Here is a 15942-nt window from a genome sequence, read left to right as displayed (position 1 = left end):
GTCTTTGCGCCTCCGGCCAACCTCAGCTAAGGCCAGCCAGGAGCACCCATGACAGCAGCAGATGGTACAGAACGACTGATAACCATCATCTCATCGACAATTTACAGTGGCACAGCAGACGGTACAGAACGACTGGTAACCGTCTCTGCTACCTTGCAATGGCAAATGAATGCTGCTGTGTAGCACTGCAGTACTGCCTCTGTCAGTGGCATCCAGTACACATAACGGTGACAGTGACAAAAGGCAAAACGGGCTCCATGGTTGCCATGCTATGACATCTGCCAGGGCAATCCAGGGAAAAAGGGCGCGAAATGATTGTCTACTGTTGCTTTCACGGAGGAAGGAATGCGTGACAACATTTACCCAGAATCAACCGCGACACTGTTTTTGCACCATCGTGCATTGGGATCTCAACCCAGAATTCCCATGGGCACGGGAGACTGCGGGAACTATGGGATAGCTACAGGATAGCTACCCACAGTGCAATGCTCCGGAAATCTAGGCTAGCCTCGGTACATGGACGCACACCACCGAATTAATGTGCTTAGTGTGGCCTCGTGCACTCAACTTTATACAATCTGTTTTACAAAACCAGTTTATGTAAAATCAGAATAATCCCGTAGTGTAGACATACCCATAGCTACCACCTCTTAGAGAGGTGGAGTGCCTACACCGACAGGAGAAACTCTCCTGTTAGTGTAGGTAATGTCTTCCATAAGTGCTACAGCACTGCCAGGGTGAAGCTGCAAGTGTTGACAAGCCCTTGCTGCGAGCGAGATCTATTGACAAAGTACATTGAGACCCGGGGAAGCTGAAATAATCCACCATTTAAACCCGTGAAAGTGAAGTCAGTAGTATGACTAGTAAATAGAGAATAATTCTTCATGATGTTCATGTCACAACAAATTAAAACTGCTGCTTTAATAGCCACTGTCTGTACAGACAGCACCCATCACTCAAGATATTAGAATAGTTCTGCATGTGTATTTATTCCAGGACTGAATTTATAAAGTCATGGATATTTAGAATGTCCTATTAGCATAGAGAAAATTTGTACATACACAGGGTTTATTTGAGGAAATGTGCTCAAACTGAACATTATCTCTTTGAAAGCTTTGATTTATTAAAATAAAATACTGGGTCATGCTCAAAGTGTTATTTGGCAGAATAGTTTGTGTAGATATCATAAAGATAAAAATTAATAACCGCTTGGCCTCTATGTGGATAAATTGTGCAAGCTGTGGTGTGGAATATTTTTCTGGTTGAGTGATGCTGGTGTTTTAACAGGGACATACGGACATTCTGGTAGGAGTCAAAGCTGAAATGGGAACACCGAAGTTGGAGAATCCAAATGAAGGATACCTTGAATTCTTTGTTGACTGGTAGGTACAATAAGGAAGAGTACTGAAAGCCCAATACTTTAAGTGAATAATGTGTTTAAAAAAGCTATTTATCTAAAATATATTCCTTAATTCCGTTGGCCTGCTGTAGTGGTCTACGTAATAGAAATAAGATATTTTGTTGCTTTAGTTGATGGTAAAATTTGGGAAAATGCTCTGCTACTCCTTCGGAATTGCTGTTTTGCTTGGTTCTAGAAATTACAAGCAGAAAATAAAGGGACAATGTCAACTTGGTAAGCAGACTTTTGCTGAAATACCCAAGATTATAACTGGAAAGATTAGAAGGGAAAAATATTTTTTTTCTGTTTGTTTACTCTGTGCATTTGACAGAACTTTGTATGGAGTTTGTTAGTTCCCCCTGTTCTCTCTGGGACTTTGACAAAAAGAAAATGAGAGAGAGAGAGAATATTCATTAAAAAAAAATAATAGGTGCACTCAGGGACAGGTATGCTACCTGAAATTATTTTTTCTTTTATTGAATTGCCTAGATTTCAAATTGTTAAGGCTGAATCTCCACTCTGTCACTTCGAGTGTATTTAAAAAATATTTGCCACTCCACGCTTGTATTACACTCCCAAGATTATAGCTTCTCTCTGACCTTGGCTTGGTAAACACTGCCACCACCCAAATGCAAAAAAAAATCCCTTTTAACCCAGGAAGGAGCACTTGGCAATTCCTCCCTGTGGGGTAACCTCAAGCCCTTTCTCACACAGCCACATACACAGACACACCTGAGAAAGACACAAAGGAAATTAACTGTGCTTATCAGCCAATCAAACAACATGCACAAACCTCTTAGGACATCAATAATCCAATCCTGTTCTTAAAAAAGATACATTTTATTAAAACAAAAAGGAAAAAATACATTTGGAACTTAGGCTTCTGCTATATTTTAAAAGAGCAATTCCAAAAATTAAGCACCCAAAATAGCTTTCTTGGGAGTTCAGCTTAAAGGTTACAAGCAAACAAAAGCATTTGGGGTTAGCACAGAGGAGATCTACGAGCCTTAAAAAATAAACAGAAATAAACCTGACTGGTCAGGTTCCCACTCCTTCTCTTACCTGTGGGCCTGTTAACCCTTTACAGGTAAAGCAAGCAGAGAATAGACCAAGAGGGATTTTACAGCTAACTGACTGACTGGGTGTCTATCAAAGGGAGTGACTCCCCCTCCCCGCACCCCTACCCAATGTATCACACAAGTGTATGGTAATTAGAAGTTGTACTTTTTTATTTGAACACAATAACCCTGTGAATTCGAGATACAATAGTTAACTGCCTTGAAAATAACATTCAGAATGACATTTTTCCGTAAAGCCCTATTTCCTCCATGAGCTAGAAACCAGGGTTCATGTTTAAGCATGTTTCTGGCTTTCTTGACTGTGAATGAGGCATTACTGTGGACAGCTTTCCAGCGAGCAGGATTATGGAAGGAGCTAGAGGGAGACCAGGAGCCCCAGGTTGCTTTAAGAGTTGTCACAGTCACCACCTAGTGTAATTAAAGATTACACTTGCTGTCATTTAGGTGGGAGCACTGGCATGTTAGGTGGACTTTCTAAGCTCTGCTTCAATTACGGAACAGATACAAATGGTTTTTTACCCACGTAAGCTTATGCCCAAATAAAGCTGTTAGTCTTTAAGGTGCCACCGGACTCCTCATTGTTTTTCTGGCCTCCTGGGCTGTGATTGGGGGGCAGGGGAAGCAGGGGCCCCTTTTCGTTCCTGGTCCTCCTGGATACACTTGCCTTGGTGTTGGTTTCTGGGGCTTCCAGCAGAAGCCGGGCCCTAACCCCCTCTGGAGACACTTGGGGCACAATGCTGAAGGAATAGGCAGCTGGTGAATGCTACGCCTCTTCAGAGGTGGGTGGCTCAGGCTTTGGGCTTCAGCCTGGATGTGGCAGGGAGGCAGATTCCAGCCATGTGTTTTTGGGTTCTGTCCCCTGTGGGGCTTCAGGCTCCAGCCCCCTCACTGCCTCTCCCGATCCTCCATCACGGGTTAATTTGTCCCCAGACTTGCAGGACTGAGTAAGTCTGCTGTGAAAAGTGATACTTGTATGTATGTTAATATCACTTTTCATAGTAGCTAGTAATACATAAATTACAGTGCTTTGGATGTGCATATTTTTTCCTGAAGCTAATTAAGTATTTTAAGAAAAAGTGTGAGTGGCCACGAGCAAGAGTTGGTGGCTGCACTCTGAGGCCACCAAATACACCTGCGACCTGATATAACACAAATTCAGATATAACGCTTAAAGCAACGCTCCGGGGAGCAGGGCTGCGCGCTCTGGCGGATCAAAGCAAGTTTGATATAATGCTGTTTCACCTATAACGCGGTAAGATTTTTTGGCTCCCAAGGACAGCGTTATATCTGGGTAGAGGTGTAATTTGTCCTGAGAACCCCTGCGTTAGAGGTTTGATATAGTCATAGACTTTAAGGTCAGAAGGGATAAATATGATCGTTTAGTCTAACCTGCACAACGCAGGTGGCAGAATCTCACCCACCCACTCCTGCAACAACCCCTTAACCTGTGTCTGAGCCATTGAAGTCCTCAAATCATGGTTTAAAGACTTCAAGATGCAGAGAATCCTCCAGCGAGTGACCCATGCCCTCCACTGCAGAGAGAGGCAAAAAAAACCCAGGACCTCTCCCAATCTGCCCTGGAGGAAAATTCCTTCCCGACCTCAGATACGGCCATCAGCTAAATCCTGAACATGTGGGCAAGACTCAGCAGCCAGACACCCAGGAAAGAATTCTCTGTAGTAACTCATATCCCACCCCATCTAACATCCCATCACAGGCCATTGGGCATACTTATAGTCAAAGATTAATTGCCAAAATTAGGCTATCCCATCATACCATCCCCTCCATAAACTTACCAAGCTTAGTCTTGAAGCCAGATGTGTCTTTTGCTCCCCTTGGAAGGCTGTTCCTGAACTTCATTTCACTCCTCTGATGGTTAGAAACCTTCGTCTAATTTCAAGTCTAAACTTCCTGATGGCCAGTTTATATCCATTTGTTCTTATGTCCACATTGGCATTTGTCATAAACAGATAGCTAAGGGTTATTGTCTCTTTCACCTGAAGCACCTGACCAGAGGACCAATCAGGAAACCGGATTTTTTCAACTTTGGGTGGAGGGAAGTTTGTGTCTAAGGTCTTTGTCTGTCTGCCTGCTTTCTCTGAGCTTTGAAGAAGTAGTTTCTGCTTTCTAATCTTCTGTTTCTAAGTGTAAGGACAAAGAGATCAGATAGTAAGTTATATGGTTTCTTTTCTTTGGTATTTGCATGAATATAAGGGCTGGAGTGCTTTGATTTGTATTCTTTTTGAATAAGGCTGTTTATTCATATTTCTTTTAAGCAATTGACCCTGTATTTGTCACCTTGATACAGAGAGACCATTTGTATGTATTTTTCTTTCTTTTTTATATAAAGCTTTCTTTTTAAAACCTGTTGAAGTTTTCTTTACTGGGAAATTTCAGGGAAATTGAGTCTGTACGCACCAGGGAATTGGTGGGAGGAAGAAATCGGGGGGAGATCTGTGTGTGTTGGATTTGCTAGCCTGATTTTGCATTCCCTCTGGGTGAAGAGAAAAATGCTTTTGTTTCCAGGACTGGGAACGGAGAGGGGGAGTCACTCTATTTGGATTCACAGAGCTTGGAGAGCTATCTCTCCAGGAGCACCTGGAGGGGGGAAGGGGAAAAGGATTATTTCCCTTTGTTGTGAGACTCAAGGGATTTGGGTCTTGGGGTCCCCAGGGAAGGTTTTTCAAGGGGACCAGAGTGCCCCAAAACACTCTAATTTTTTGGGTGGTGGCAGCAAGTACCAGGTCCAAGCTGGTAACTAAGCTTGGAGGTTTTCATGCTAACCCCCATATTTTGGACGCTAAGGTCCAAATCTGGGACTAAAGGTATGATAGCATTGAACCTAAATAATTCCTCTCCCTCCCTGGTATTTATCCCTCTGATATATTTACAGAGAGCAATCATATCTCCCCTCAACCCTTGTGGTTAGGCTAAACAAGCCAAGCTCTTTGAGTCTCCTTTCATAAGACAAGTTTTCCATTTCTCGAATCATCCTAGTAGCCCTTTGTAGCTGTTCCAGTTTGAATTCATCCTTCTTAAACATGGGAGACCAGAACTGCACACAGATGAGGTCTCACCAGTACCTTGTATAACGGTCCTAACACCTCCTTATCTTTTCTGGAAATACCTCGCCTAATGCATCCCAAGACCGCATTGATAATAGAAGTACTGACTCTGCTTGAGTTAACTGCTTGGCAATCTGTTTGTAATATAAATAAAATAAGTGTTAGTGGGTTGTCTTGATAGATTTGCAAACATTTGGTAAACTTCTTAACTCCAAACTGGAAGCACCACTGTTCTCCCCAAAGTATAGGGCTCCTTGCTGGTCTTCCATAGTTTAGATTTTAGTACACAGAGGAAGTGCAAGAATTGCCTAGGGTGGGGAATTCCAATTATTTTCAATCTCCATTCCACTCCCCTCATAAGAATATAGAAACTAAGATACTGGATAAGATACAAAGATACATCTAGTCCTATATCTTTTCTCGTAGTGGCCAGCACCCAGCTGTTTCAGAGGAGGGAGCACAAAACTTTTCAGTAGGCAGATATGGATAATTTCTGCCCACCTCTGACCTAAGGAAGTCTTCCTTACCTTTATTAATTAAATATTGGTTTTTGCCCTGAATAATTAGGTTTTATCACTTCCAAATTACATTTTTGAATATTTACTATTAAAACTCTGGATGTTGTTATCCATATAAATGGCCAATCCCTCTTTTTGAATTTTGCTCAGTTGTTGGCCCCAATGATCCTCACCAGGATTTGGTCACTTACTCCATCTCTCCATCACATGAGTTTCATGCTATTCCATATTTTTCTGTTTTAAAAAAGAAAAAAAATTATTGCACCACACCCAAGGCTTTAACCACTGCAGGAGTACTACATTCACGTAATGTTCACATATGTCACATGTCACAGAGCCTTTGGCTCTCCAACTTGCAAGATCTAAGTTAGGATCAGAGCCCTGTTTTTGGAGGGGAACATCAACATATGAGTTCATTTTTCTTCTGCAATTGTTGGTAGAGGAATGTCTGGCAGGGAGCTTTTTCTTCCCTATCTGGTCCAGCTTCCAGAGAGAGGGAGAGGTCTGACCTGTGAGTTGCAAAACTTGAAGAGTCCAAAACTGTGTTGTGTTTTGTTTTGTTTTTTTTTTGGCTTCAAGGCTGGTCCTGACCAATACTAAGTGAAAAAAGCCTAAAGCTGAGAGCTGCTACCTCCTTCTCCCTCCCTCTGTCACTCAGTAATGTTGAATGAAACCAACTGCCCGTGAGAGTGTTTTGTGAGTGTGTGTGTTAACAAGTGTCCCGTGCTGTTCATCAGTTAATTTGGAGAGATGCCCAGTAACGAGTGCCCTAAGGGGCCACAGAAATTCATTGTAGCATTGTTTTCATCAACAGCTAGTATTCCAAATCCTCAAATGTTTCTTAAATTAGTTTAGTTTTAGATTCTATTTTATAATTGCCAAAGAGATGTAGGCAGATGTGAGGGCCAGGATGATTGGAGAACCTCTCCCTGAACTGTATTAGAGGGGTAGCCGTGTTAGTCTGGATTTGTAAAAAGCGGCAGAGAGTCCTGTGGCACCTTATAGACTAACAGACGTATTGGAGCATGAGCTTTCATGGGTGAATACCCACTTCATCAGGCGCATGTACTGAACTGACAGTCCTAGTTGACCTCCTGTATGCAAAGTCGTTTTCCCTCAAGGTAACAACATGAGGGTAAGAGCCTGGCTCTGGAGACCTGAATGTTGAGTTCCAAAATGCCCAGGTCATCAGACGACATACATGTCTAGTTGCCAGAAAGGTTTTTAAAATAAAATTTTGAGCTTTTGGCAGAAGCCTTTATTTCTGTAAAGTGTGGTATATCCATATGTGCTGATACCAGTATTTTATCTCTAGTTGTAATGTATGACACTTTTTCCGGCTGCCACTAGATGGTGGTAATTGTGCATAATTTTACAACTGGGTCTCTGTTATTGTAGAAGTCTTATGGTGCTTTGGTTTTTATTTTTTCAAATTTAAGATTTTTTTTTTCTCGGTGCTGTTTGTATCATCCTTATAATGCTTACTAACTGAGATTCTTTCCTGGCTTCTTTGTAGATTTTAAAATCTACTAGTTTGCTAGAGCTGATTTAGCCAACCAGACATATGTGGTGATCATCTTCCGCTCAGAAAATACCATTTCCTTCTACTACTACTCTTTTTTTCTATCCCCTTATTCTGTTTCTACCTTCTCCTGAACTGAGAGAGGAACGTTTATTCCTCTTTATACTATGCACAAGGCCACTCCTTGGAGTGGACGATTTGGGTGCACTGATGATGTTGGAACTTGTCTGTTTTCCCCAAAAGCAATGGAGTTGCCTGTGCATCCTGCAATGTAGGCAGTGGAAGTCCTAGATCTCTGTTACACACTGGGATGCTGCTGCATCAGCAGGATAGCTGCATTTTAAAAAAGTGATGTTTTTCTTGCTTATAACTTAGTAAAATATTGACTTGTTAGTTTTCTGACTATAATAATCTGTCATTTTTTGTGGTATAAAATAGTAACCAAAAAAAGCCCATACAGCAGTTGAATCTGTATACAATGACGCTTTAAGAGTGCATGCTGGATATTGGGTTTAGAATGAAATTGACAACGAGAGAGGTGAGTGTTATACTTTTTGTCCCCAGGTCTGGCCATTTGCTCCTCGAGGTTGAAAGGAAGACTCACCTTAGCTCCTGGTGGACCTATTTCTCTAGTACATGCATGGAAATGTAGGGACCACATCCTTTTCAGGTGTTTCTTAGCTATAACATCCTATAGCTGGTGGACTGTTCTGTTGATGTCCTCATGCAGTATCATGATCATTTGTTTTTCAGCCATCAGTAAGGCTCTTAAATGTTATTTTCAGATCTCATATATCATGTACTATATAGATAACTCATGATAAATGAAACAGAAGGAGTGGAGATTAAAGTTCTCATAGCACTCTTGTTCCCAGGTCAATCAGCTGGGACATCTCAATGCTTGAATCGTGTGCTGTGGTTTGTATGAAGACAACTTATTTTTTCTCTTCATAAACTCTATGAAGCTTGGTAGATAAACTGCATTTCTCAACTTGAGGGACGTGTCAAACTTTCTAGAGGGTGTGGTGCGCTTTGTCACCTGAGTTGCAATGTCACTTGTTCAAATTTGGCCTGGCCACTCCTCCATCATGATGGTGGGGTGGCTGAGCCAAATTTCAGTGAATGGCATTGCAATCAGGCGTGTACAGTCATTATCCTCACTAGCACTCTTTGATGCTGAAACTGAGACATACTAGCCAGAAAACGTTGTAGAAATTAATGTATGTGTTTTTAAAAGGTTCCTGGCCTATGCACAGTTAGATAACAGGATCAAAGGACTAATTTACTCAAAGCAGAATCTCATTTATTGGAATCATTGTATTAATGGCCCCAGTTCCATTGGAATTACATTGGAAATTCCCATTTTGTAGAGGGTGGACACTCCAAGAAAAGGAGTTGGGGAGGAGAGGTTGGAGGGATGTATTTTAAAAAATGTTGAGAACGCCTGATGTCGTGGAACTGGTCATAGCAAGAGGAAGGAAGGGGAGAAGAGGGGTGGGATAAATTACTAGATGACTGTGTTTAAGCTCACGTTTAGGTTTTGGCATTTTTTGTTTGTTTGTTTTTAACTCTTTATGAATAGAAGTGCTTTCATTTGGAGGGATTCACTACATCAGTCTGGCAGAGACAAATGTCACATGTCTGGCAGTTTCAGTCAATTTTGCTCATCAAAGTTCTAAATGTGCTGAGAGCACTTCTGGGTGCTATCTGCATATTAGAGTTACAGGGAGGTCTGGGGCTCACTGCTGTTGGAAATAATGAGAATGCCTCCTTAAAGGAGGGCAAGATGTTCTAACCAATTCCACCAGCCTGTGGATGTGGGGAAAGAAGCTTAAAGCGGGTGCCTATCTAGACCATTTACTTAAGGTACTTTATTTTGTAAAACTGTACTTCTTACTACAGAAAGTACATCATATGTAGTGAGATCATTTAATGAGGTTCCATTGTAATACAAAAGTTCAGAGAAGCAGATTTGAGGTTGCAGTGGGAACCCCAGCTCTGAATTTCTTGACTTCCACACAACTAAAATCTCAACCTTAATGCATTGGAAATGTAGGTTTATTTTGATGCGCATGCAATTAGCTGTTAAACTCCACCAAAATTTATAAACCCAGTTTGCTTTTCATTTAAGACTAAATCATACACTGCAAATAAATGATGTGCTCATTAATATCTCTGTATATGCAATTGTCCTTAGAGGCTTCCTATGTTCCTATTTAATCATATAATGAAAACTTAATTTTGTATTAACTACCTGAGGTCTGAAACAGGGAGGTGGATAGAATTCTGTCGGAGATTAAATAAACTAAACTATTCAAGAGGAAACAGCTGGACAGATAACCTCAGGAGTGCTGACATGGAGAGGTACCTAGTCTGTGATGGAGGCTTCCTTACACTGGTTTTTCTAGAAAGTCTTGATTCTCACAGAATGTGGCTGAGAGCTGTTTCTCAACTTTGGAGATTTTATTTTAAGTATTATTCAAGAATAATAATGGCATGCTCCCTTTGGCCCCTGCTAGGTCTGTGTGTGTTCCACAAATAGTTTTCTGAACTCCACTTCTGAGATTTGTACAGTGGGCAAAGTATTTCAAATGAGTGAATGTAAACATCTCTGCTACTACACTATTGTGATATCCAGTGACCTTAGGGTGGCAGTATTTACCATGTATTTGGAAGTGATGTGGCTAGATGTAGATCATGGCTTAGTCCCTTGCAATTAATAAAATGATTAAGGTTATGATCAAATTCAGCGACACAGTTATCCAGATCAAATACTCTAAGATCTGGTCTACACCAAAAGAAATGACCTAAATATGTTGCTCAAGGCTGTGAAAAATTTCTTGCCATGAGCATTGTGGTTAGGTTGACCAAACCCCCAGAGTAGATGCAGCTAGGTTATTGAAGAATTTTTCCGTCAGCCTAGCTACTGCCTCTTACAAGGTGGATTAGCTACCTTGACAGAAGGGGTTTTTATGCCAGTGTAGGGGAGTGTGTATGCTATGGCATTACAAAAGCACAGCTGTATTGTGTGGCTATAGTGTAGACATATTTCAAGTCTATCATTTCTTAGAGTTGTCTGAGTAAAAATTTCAGCAATTGAGTCCTAGGTAATACAGGTAATAACCAACGTTTTCAAAAAATAGGTTTTATATCTGCTGTACTGTGAGACCAGCAAAATTTTAATTGGGGTTCAATTTTGCAGTCATATTTAGAGATGAATGGTTTCACTGACTTAAATGGGAGATACATTTGCTGAATTGAGCCCTTCACTGGTATGTAATTTAATAATTCTGTTGATAAGGCTCTTTTAAAATTTGATTATAGTTCTTCTGCGTGGTATTGTAATTTTGGCTCAACGTTAATTGTAATTTTATTACAATGTGGCATTTATACATCTGGAAATAACATCTTGCCTTTTATTAAAGACGAGTGGGGAGAGGAAAAGGAAAAACAGTTAAAGCATTTGAAATTTTAAAGTATTAAGTAAGGCTTTCATTTTTAACAGCATCTCTTATTTCCTCTCTCTCTCCGCCCCACACCCCCCACCCCCAGAGAGAGATTTTTAAAAGGACCCCCACAGCATAACTGGCTGTCTTTTAGGTGGAAAAAGAGAAGTTAGCTGAGATCAGCTGGAGCTGTTCTTGTTGAAGTCTGATCCTGTTTTCTAGAAGACAAAACAAGACGCGCGCGCGCGCGCACACACGCACACACACAAAACAGTGGAGAGAAGAGAATAGCAAAGATAGAAAATGCAGCTTCTATCTCTAGTGGTGACTTGTACTTGCAAACTCGCTGCTGAAGAAACACAGACCCAGCACACCCTTATCCATCACTCTGAGGCGAAGTTGTACAATGTTGCACTGTTTGATGCATTGCTTTTAAGTGCCTTTTTCTGGCCACAGGCTCACAGAATGTTGCAAAATACGCAGTCTTAGCTGATTAGGCGAGACTCTTACTAAACAGAAGGCAAAGGAAGAGAGATAGGAAAAAGAAGATATAAAGTGGGGAAAGAGGAAGACACGTGATGCACAAGTGTGTCTGTGACAAAGTCTTACATCCCAGGTGGTATTCAAGATGTAACAAATGATGGTGGAGGTAGCAATATCATCTCGGTCCCTCAGGACATCTCTCAGGATTACAATGAAGGGAAAATGGTGTCATGTCAGATTTTGGGATCCCAGGAGACTGTGGGGATGGCAGCCATGATGGAGAAGCTTGCTCATTCCCATTCTTTTAATCAGCCAGCATTGCGATAGCTGCTCCTCCCCATCCCCAAAGTCTCTTTCTGAGGACCCCAAAGGGAATGATTGGCAGAATAGCCTGTTCTCTCATTATATTGTCCAGCAATTAGGCCTAATTTCCGACACAGCAACTTTAGTTCTTTGACTTCATTATAGACCAGTTAGCTTAACTTCAGTACCCCGAAAGATAATGGAGCAAATAATTAAGCAATGTTTTTGCAACAGGGGTGGGCAAACTTTTTGGTCCGAGGGCCATATCTGGTGGGGAAATGGTATGCAGGGCCATGAATGTAGGGCAAGGGGTTGGGGTGCAGGAGAGGGCTCAGGGCAAGGGGTTAGGGGGCTCAGAGCATGGGATTGTGGTGCAGGGTGCAAGAGGGTTTCAGGGTGTGGGCTCCTGCTTGGTGCTGCTTACCTCAAGCTGCTCTGGAGTGGCAGCAGGGCTACGGCAGGCTCCCTGCCTGCCCTGGCCCTGTGCCACTCCCGAAAGTGGCCAGCATGTCTGGCAGTGGCTCCTGGGGCTTGGGTGGGGCAAGTGGCTCCGCCTCATGCTGCTCTCACATGTAAGTACCACCCCCAAAGCTCCCATTGGCCGCGGTTCCCATTCCTGGCCAATAGGAGCTGTGGGGGGTGGTCCCTGCAGGCAAGAGCAGTGCACGGAGCCCTCTGCCCCATGCCCCCAGAGGATGTGGTGCTGGCCGCTTCCTGGAGCGGTGTGGGACCAGGAGAGGCAAGGAGCCTGCTTTAGCCCCACTGCACCACGGGGCTGGCAATCCTGCGGGCTGTAGTTTGCCCTCCCCTGACCTAGAAGATGATAAGGTGTTAATAAAAAGTAACAGCATGGATTTGTCAAGAACAAATTGAGTCAAACCAACCTAATAGCTTTCTTTGACAGGGGAACAAGCCTTGGGATAGGATAGGATAGGGAGGAAGTTGTAGATGTGGTATATCTTGACTTTACTAAAGCTCTTGATATTGTCTCACGCAACTTTCTCATAAATTGAACTTGGGAAATACAACCTAGATAGAGCTATTATAAGGTGGGTGCATAAACAGTTCTAAAACCATTCCCAGAGAGTAGTCATCAGTGGTTTACGGTCAAGCTGGAAGAGCATATCCAGTGGGGTTCCCACAGGGATCAGTTCTGGATCCAGTTCTGGTCAATATCTTCATCAATGAGTTAGAGATTTACATGGAGAGTAGAATTATAAAGTTTGTGCATGATACCAAGTTGGGAGGGGGTTACAAGTGCTTTGGACAATAAGATTAAAATTCAAAATGGACTGGACAGACTGGAGAAATTATCTGAAGTAAATAGGATGAAATTCAATAAGGACAAATGCAAAGTATTCCACTTAGGAAGGAACAATCAGTTGCATCCATACAAAATGGGAAATGACTGCCTAGGAAGAAGTACTGTGGGAAGGGATCTGGGGGTCATAGTGAGTGGATCACAAGCTAAATATGAGTCAACAGCCCCCCCCCCAAAGCAAACATTCTGGGATGTATACCAGGAGTGTTGTAAGCAAGACATGAGAAGTAATACTTCTGTTCTATTCTGCAGTGATTAGGGCTCAACTGGAGAATTGTGTCCAGTTCTGTGTGCCACATTTCAGGAAAAATATGGAAAAATTGGAGAAAGTCCAGAGAAGAGCAACAAAAATGATTAAAGGTCTAGAAAACATGACCTATGAGGGAAGATTGAAAGCAATGGGTTTGTTTACTCTGAGAAAAGACTGAGAGGGGACATAACCTTTTATGTACTTGAAAACTGTTGTTACAAGGAGGAGGGTGAAAAATGTTTCTCCATAACCTCTGAGGCTAGGACAAGACCCAATGAGTTTAAATTGCAGAAAGGGCCGTTTAGCTTGGACATTGGGAAAAACTTCTTAACTGTCAGGGTAGTTTAGCACTGGAATAAATTGCCATGGGAGCTGTGGAATCTCCATCGTTGCCTAACCTGATCTTAACCTCCGAACACCTGCCAGGAATGGTCTAGATAATAGTTAGTCCTGACGTCAGTGCAGAGGACTGGACCTCTCGAGGTCCCTTCTAGTCCTATGATTCCAAAACTTCTGGCCCCAGGCATCTCTTGTTTACCAGGCGTGATCTTAACACAGTTCTTGAACTATAATGGTAGGCCACCTTATTTAGGCTAATTCAGTCTGCCTCCCTTTTGCACCTTTTCCTATCAACATGTATCATTATGTGATTGAAAAATTTTGTAGACCTTGCCACAATTGAGTTCACAATTAGGGTAAGCTTATAGGCCCAGTTATTACAGCACATCCATGTGTTTGCCTTCTGTAGAATCAGGACAGGATTCAGAATGTTTGTTGGTTTGGGGATTTCTTTTTTTATAGATATGCTGCCTTTGTTAGCTAAAACTTTTTGTTTTTAGCTGTGTGTAAGACCCAAGGCAGCTAGGGATCTTCTTGCATGGATGCCCATAAACTGACCTTTGTTTTGGAATTAGGAAAGTGAAGGCTCATGCTATTCTCCGATCTTTAAAAAATAGATACTCTTTAGTTGGTACTTACCAGAAACTGTGCTTGCTTAGATAATGACACGCCGTCTGCAAGCAGCCCCATAACAGAGTATCCAGTAACAACTGTAATAATTAAGGTCATGCAGTCATGCCATTCTAAAAAGTCTCTCTTGCTTGTCTGTTTTTCACCCCTCTTCTCACTGGTGTCTTTTGTCTCATTCATCTTTAACAGGCTGTATTGTTAACCATTTGGAACTTACTCTAATTTTCTCTTTTTTATCATGAAGGGCAGTGATAATTTAATATTAGTCTTAAACATTTCTGCAGAATGTCAAGGAACTGTGCAGTGTGGTCTGGTGACTAAAACAGATACTGGACTTCTGTATTCTTTTGCCAGCTCTGATGCTAATTTTGTGTGTTACCTCAAGTAATCAGTTTCCCTTTTCTGTGCTTCATTTCTACCCTTGTAAAGTGCGAATAATACCTCCTTTGTGGTGGGCTTACTGTTTGTGAAATGTTTTGAGTTCCTTGGATAAAGGCTGCTTTAGAAATGAAAAGTATCTATTTTCTTTTACCCTCATCCAGTTCAGCAAATGCCACTCCTGAATTTGAAGGCCGGGGAGGAGAAGAGCTTGCCACAGAGATTGTAAATACGCTGTACAGAATATTTAGCAGTGAGAGCACCATAGACGTGAAATCCCTTTGTATTAATCCCAGAGAGCACTGCTGGGTTCTCTATGTTGATGTTTTGGTAAGTGAAGCAAAGAAGAGGTAACTTAAGTTCAAGGGAGTCTTCAAGGTACTGAACTACAGAACATAAATATAATTTAGTAATATTTTTAAAATATGTGCACAGTTTAAATATCATTGCATGTCCATGAGGGCAGGGGACTGGACTCGATGACCTCTTGAGGTCCCTTCCAGTCCTAGAGTCTATGAATCTATGAATGCCTCGCTGTAATGCTGTGGGGGAAGAGAGGAAAGAGGGGTGGCTAGCATAACTACTCACCATCTATCTCTTGACAGTGTATTATTGCTGGTGGATCCTTAGAGCAGAACAAAAGCTTTATATAGAAGTGATGGGGCTTCCCCTTCCTCCCTGCAAGAAGGTTTAGATTTTATTATAGAAGAGTGTGTGTGTGTGTGTGTGTGTGTGTGGAGAGAGTGAATACTTGATCTTTCTAGAATGGAAACTAAATTTTGTTCTAAAGCTAACCTAATGAGTTGCTAAATCACAATAATGTGCTTAAAGTTCTGAAAGAGAGAGACAGCAAGACTTGAATACAGGTCTGGGAGCCAGAAACCCCTGAGCTCTGTTCTCAACTCTGACACTGACTGTGTGTCTTGAACAAATCAATATTTCCCTATTTTGTAAAATGGGTAATAGCTGGTAACTTCCTCCAACAGATGGATTAGTTCATGTTTGTAAAGTGCTTTGAAGATATAAAGCTCAGTGATAAGTACAGTTGCCAAAGCCAAATGTAGGTCTCTATTAACAAACAAGAACATTGAGAATGTAAAGAGACCTAAATTAATTATGTATGAAAATGCAAATTCATTATGGTTTTTTTTTTTAAAGGCCTTAGTCTAATTATATAAGGATGTGCCTACTGTGACTAACAGTAGTACA

At 41.7% G+C, this 15942-nt stretch overlaps 1 protein-coding gene across 1 annotated transcript in view; it reads left to right on the top strand.

Moving 5' to 3' along the window:
• The window catches only part of EXOSC7 (exosome component 7), a 38334-nt gene that overhangs the window by 4497 nt on the left and 17895 nt on the right, over nt 1–15942 (top strand). Inside the window, exons 3-4 of the mRNA XM_050938085.1 lie at nt 1288–1382; nt 14898–15063. Of these exons, the coding sequence (XP_050794042.1) occupies nt 1288–1382; nt 14898–15063 (261 nt within the window). The remainder of the gene's footprint in view (nt 1–1287; nt 1383–14897; nt 15064–15942) is intronic.

This window comes from Gopherus flavomarginatus, chromosome 2 (genome assembly GCF_025201925.1).
Source record: "Gopherus flavomarginatus isolate rGopFla2 chromosome 2, rGopFla2.mat.asm, whole genome shotgun sequence".
Taxonomy (NCBI): domain Eukaryota; kingdom Metazoa; phylum Chordata; order Testudines; family Testudinidae; genus Gopherus; species Gopherus flavomarginatus.
The sequence above is the reverse complement of the archived record's forward strand: the minus strand, read 5'-3'. Positions and strand labels throughout refer to the sequence as shown.